A 5,088-nucleotide genomic window follows, 5' to 3' on the forward strand; every position below is an offset into this window, starting at 1 on the left:
TACAAAAAAATATATATATATATATATATATATATATAACAATTAAAATTTTGAGAATCAAATTTGATAAAATCAACAAATAATATGACATTTCTAATTTTTTCACAACTTTCAGAAATTGTTTTCCCCTTAAATTTTACAGAAAAACACTTTACTGAAAACCAAGCTAAATTTTTTTTTGATTGAAAAGTGTTTTTCGTTGACTAACTTTTCTAATAGCAAACAAACATAGAAAAGTTTGGAAAGTGAGTTTCTAAAAAGTAAATTCCAAAAAATAAACATAACATAATAGGTAGATACTTATTATAAGATATATACATTGGACTATCCAATCTTTCTTAGAACCCTTTACATGGCCAGCATTAAAAGACCCTATTTCTTTAGTATTTTATTTTTATTCTCACCATAATTTACACTAATGCATTAGTTACTTCTTCACTAACCAAAAAACAAAACAATTTAACAATTCTCACAATTAATCTAAAAAAATTCTTAAATCAAAGTACATTAAAATTAAACTACAACATATCAAAATGATTAAAATAATTTTTTCATCATCTTCATATCAATACACATTTAATGCATACCATAATTCAAATCAATTAAACCAAACTTTTTGGTCCTCCCTATTTTACCAACCCTACCACCCTACAAAACACTAAGTTTCCTTTTTCACTATTTATAATCTATTTCATTTTATTTGAATTCATTAAAATCAACTTTATATTTTTTTAATTTCCATTTACGAACACTAGAATAAAGTTTGAGAATTTTTTTATATAAAAAATCATCTAACTTTATTTGAACTAATTGGATAAATGGATCTAAAATACTTTACTAGAAGATTTATATACTTCAAATGCCTTCTCGGTGAATATTTACCACCCCATCCTTTTCTTCTTTTAATTTTCTTTTTTTTTTCTCTCTAAGCTGCACTTTTTGTAACTTGATTTTTCTCAAAAACTCCTATCCTAAGTAGATTTGGAGTAGTTTTTCCTAGTAAAAGTTCCTCTCAAACACTTCCTAATCCTTAAATTTTAAAGAGAACAACAAGTTTTGTAAGAGAAAATGAATAATTTGTGCCCCTTTTCTCTTTTAAGGGCTTTCAACATGAACAATGCCAGTGAGAGAAGATTTCTGATAAAATTATAACAATGCTATAAATGAGTTCATGTATTAATTTTTGTATTTTTGTTTAATCGTTGATATTTTTAAAAGGCCTTCTTAAAATGTGATTGCCTTGAAATTTTGACTCAAGATATAACAATATATTAGAAGACACCTTATAAAATCTTAGCCCGATCTAATTATTGAATTGAGAAATGCTTGATATCATAAAACTAGACAATAAATAGATTTCATGCCAAAATTATAATTTATGATTTACTAAAATCATTACGATTTTCATACTAATTCATTGAAGACTTTCATCCATATTGATAATAAAAATATTTCCCTCATATTTCCTCCTATTTTGGTTAAAACTACAAGATTGTATGTGAAATTTATATCAGCGGTTAACGTTTTTTACTTGTAAAGTCATATACTAATTTATTTAAATTTCCTTTCTATTTTCTTTTATAAATATCCTCAATCTAAATTTACAAAAAATTATTCCTTAAAAATAATTATTTTACCTTATCAAAAACTTTATGTGATTTATCACTAATTAACATTTTGCATATGGATTTTATTACTTTATTTCATTTGATTTAACAAGGATGTTCATCCCAAGTTACAATAATTTTCTTCCTAATTTATTATTTTTTAATTAAAAATTACCCTATTTAACACTAATTTGCTGATTTTTAGGCCAAGGGTTTACAATCATGATACAATGAAATGAAATGCACTATAACATTGTCTTATTTTTTTACCATATTAGAAATTAACTTGAGACCTTACAAGTTTTTATTAGCATATATGATTTTTTATTTATTTTATTATATCCAAGTTTTTATTAGCATATATGATTTTTTTTTTATTATATATAAACATCAACTTTTTGACTTACATTTATATTTTTTATTCTACATCAAAAAATTCATTAACAATATTTTTATATTCATTACTTTGTATTGAATTTTTTTTTTTTACCAAACCTACAATGAAGCGAATAGAATAAATGTGCTGACACTTTTTTATAAATTTATTCGCAACAATATATTTCAACTTATTACATAAACTTTTTAATTTATAATTATAATTTTTCTCATCAAAAAATACTTTAAAAAAGCTTGTATATTTTTTTTTGCTGAAAAAAATTTATCCAACTTTGCCAGTCAAATACTAACTAGATAGAAAATGGATTTCTCAGAGAAAAAAAAAAGACAGTAAATGCATGTGACAATATAGAAAAACAGATATACTTTCAATAAACTTGTTTGAATATGTTGATGGAATAATGTGGCTATGTGGCCACAGCAGGTCATGGCAAACCCTAGCTAATTATGTGGGGAAAAAAGTACCATTAATTATATTGTTTTATGATCAAAATCAAGATTAAAATCATGGGGAATACTGAAACACAAACTTTTGAGTGGAAACCCAGTGACCCCCTCTCACCTGTGCTTTCATATTAGTCATCCATAACTGACTGGATTTTCCTAGTGAACCAGTCATTTTGCATAAAATATGTGGTTGATCATTCAATGGTCAAAACATTATTATTTCTCACTCCTACATTTGTGCACAATGGCATAGGTTTTGACTCAGTGATCATCTTGAAAAGACAGCGCCCCAAAATTTAAGCCTGCGTGTTGCTTCAAAGGGCACATAATGGGCACTGACATATTCTCAGCAAGGAAGCTCTAGCATTGAACATTGTCTCAATAAAATGGAGCTTAATTGCAAATTACACAATACCACATGGTATATTGGGGTAGCTGAAAGTACATGTAATGAGGGTTCTTTTACATGCTATTTGTACACTGATGGTGCTGAGACCAAGACGCAACCCTCCAAGGCACCTAAATATCAGTAACAGATGATGCAGAACCAATGTGAAAACCAAAGGAAATGCAAGTAAGTTCATCTCCTTCTCCATCAACCATCTTCATAGTAAGAGAGTATGAACCCTGCAAATGATAAACATTGCCATGGATATCATTAAGGCAACAGGTAAATGTAAATTATTTCTTCTCACTATCTTGACTCCACTATAAATTTAAATCAGTGATTCAAAGTAGGGACCTCCATACAACAAGCATTCAGAATCAAACACTCAGCAATTCATATGAGAAAAGAAACAGGCTGGGGCAGTCTTTTCTCCATATGTTGCACCATTCAAAAGAAGAATAACGGAAAAATGAGAAAGGTGAAGGTGGAGTAGAGATAGATTCAAGCACGAGCATGGATATCATGATGATAAATTCTTCATTAGAAACAAACAAATAAGTTGGATTTGATTCACAGAAAATTAAAATTATTGTCATTAACCTAGATGTACTTCTTGAAAACAAAAATTATGTGGAGCGAAAACATCTATTCATCGATGATAGCAGCTGTGATTGTGTTGTTCTGATTTCTGCGCTGTAATACCCTATCTCAAACTTATAAGTTGGATTTGATTCACAGAAAAATAACATTATTGTTATTCCGAACAATAATACCCTATCTCAAAGAGTGCTTTGGAGTAACTTATCATTGACCAGTGCACCCACAAGCAACACTGATTGGTAGAAAAAAAACAACTCACTGCACAACTCACCATTTTGCTCCAGAAAATAAGGATGAATCTTGTAACATCTAATGCAGATTTTAAAACATATGACGTTGAAGGATGAAAAATTAGGCACATATCATTACACAAGACAAGATGACTTACCAAACCATTTAATCCCAAAACTAAGATTGCACATTTAGAAAAATGTGCAACCGAGATTTCTCAAAAACAAAGACCATCTACTAAAACAACAATCCATGATCCCAAATAAGCAGCCCAGAGCTACAAAAAGACTTAAACAGCTGAACTTGAAGAGCCAATTGCTTAGTTCAACCTATCTCTTTTAAAGCCATAATCGAGAAATAATCACCAGAATTTTTCAAACACACATACGCATCATACAACCACAATCTCTTCTAATCAACACCATCTTCAATATAATACTTATAAAAATACATATAAATCACTTACAGATGGTGTGAATCCAGGCAACTCTTGGGAATGAGACACCACAAAGTCGCCACCAGTCACAGGGCACGATGTCTCCTCACAAAGATTATGATACTCTCCATACACAGGGAATCCAAAGTATCTAACATCAACTCTCAATTTCCCTCCAGTAATTGTTTCACCTGTATTAATTAATTGCAATTCAATAATCAAACTCACCGATTCTAATCATCCACACACGCGCAAAATAAAACCCATTAATCTCCTTAAGAAAAAAAAAATTCTAACTTGTGGTTGCAGAGATGGTGAAGGTGGCTGGTTTCCCTTTCTTCACCGGATTCGGGCTTATCTTCACCCCGCTAACTTTAACGGCATAATCCTTGTTACCTGCATTAAAAAAGAATTGATTAAATCAAGATAAAACATGGGACTAAGACAAGTTCTGATATTGATGAATTGTAGATTAGAGAGAGACAGACCGCAGTACTCGAATTTGGAGGCTTGAGTCAACGGTAGGATCAGACAAAGCGAGATAAGCAAAGTTACAATCAGCTTGTACAGAACCATCTTCACAGGTTTGGTTTCAGAAATAGTGGTGATTTAAGGTTTCTTTTTACAGAGAGATGATTGATTTGTGCTCGTAATGGAAATCTAAAAATGCAAATATCTATCTGGGTTTCCGAGATCAGATGATTTTATCCTGTTTTCATAGCAGGGACTGGGGCTCGATATTGATCTTTGATTTTTGGGTCTGGAAATGGATGGTCCAGATTTGTTGAGGTTGTCTGATTGATTAGGAAGAGGATTTGGACGCTTGGATGTATTGCTAAGATTATTTTTCAGTTAAAAATATATTAAATTAATATTTTTTATATATATTAAATAAAAAAAAAAAAATTAATTTATTTTTTAAAATAAAAAAGAAATGATCTAACGGCATTTAATGGTCGTTGGCGGAGAGAAGATTAGGTGGA

At 29.8% G+C, this 5,088-nt stretch overlaps 1 protein-coding gene across 1 annotated transcript; it reads right to left on the reverse strand.

Annotated features, from left to right (window-relative positions):
- Window positions 1-2,759: 2,759 nt before the first annotated feature.
- Window positions 2,760-4,881, reverse strand: LOC105138223 (putative phosphatidylglycerol/phosphatidylinositol transfer protein DDB_G0282179). The gene is made up of 4 exons (XM_011044261.1): window positions 4,594-4,881; window positions 4,403-4,501; window positions 4,136-4,296; window positions 2,760-3,077 (listed from the first exon to the last, which is right to left on the reverse strand). The coding sequence occupies exons 1-4, from the start codon at window positions 4,679-4,681 to the stop codon at window positions 2,970-2,972; spliced, it is 456 nt and encodes a 151-aa protein (XP_011042563.1). The 5' UTR covers window positions 4,682-4,881; the 3' UTR covers window positions 2,760-2,969.
- Between the last annotated feature and the right edge of the window lie 207 nt (window positions 4,882-5,088).

This window comes from Populus euphratica, unplaced genomic scaffold (assembly GCF_000495115.2).
Source record: "Populus euphratica unplaced genomic scaffold, PopEup_1.0 scaffold74.1, whole genome shotgun sequence".
NCBI lineage: Eukaryota > Viridiplantae > Streptophyta > Magnoliopsida > Malpighiales > Salicaceae > Populus > Populus euphratica.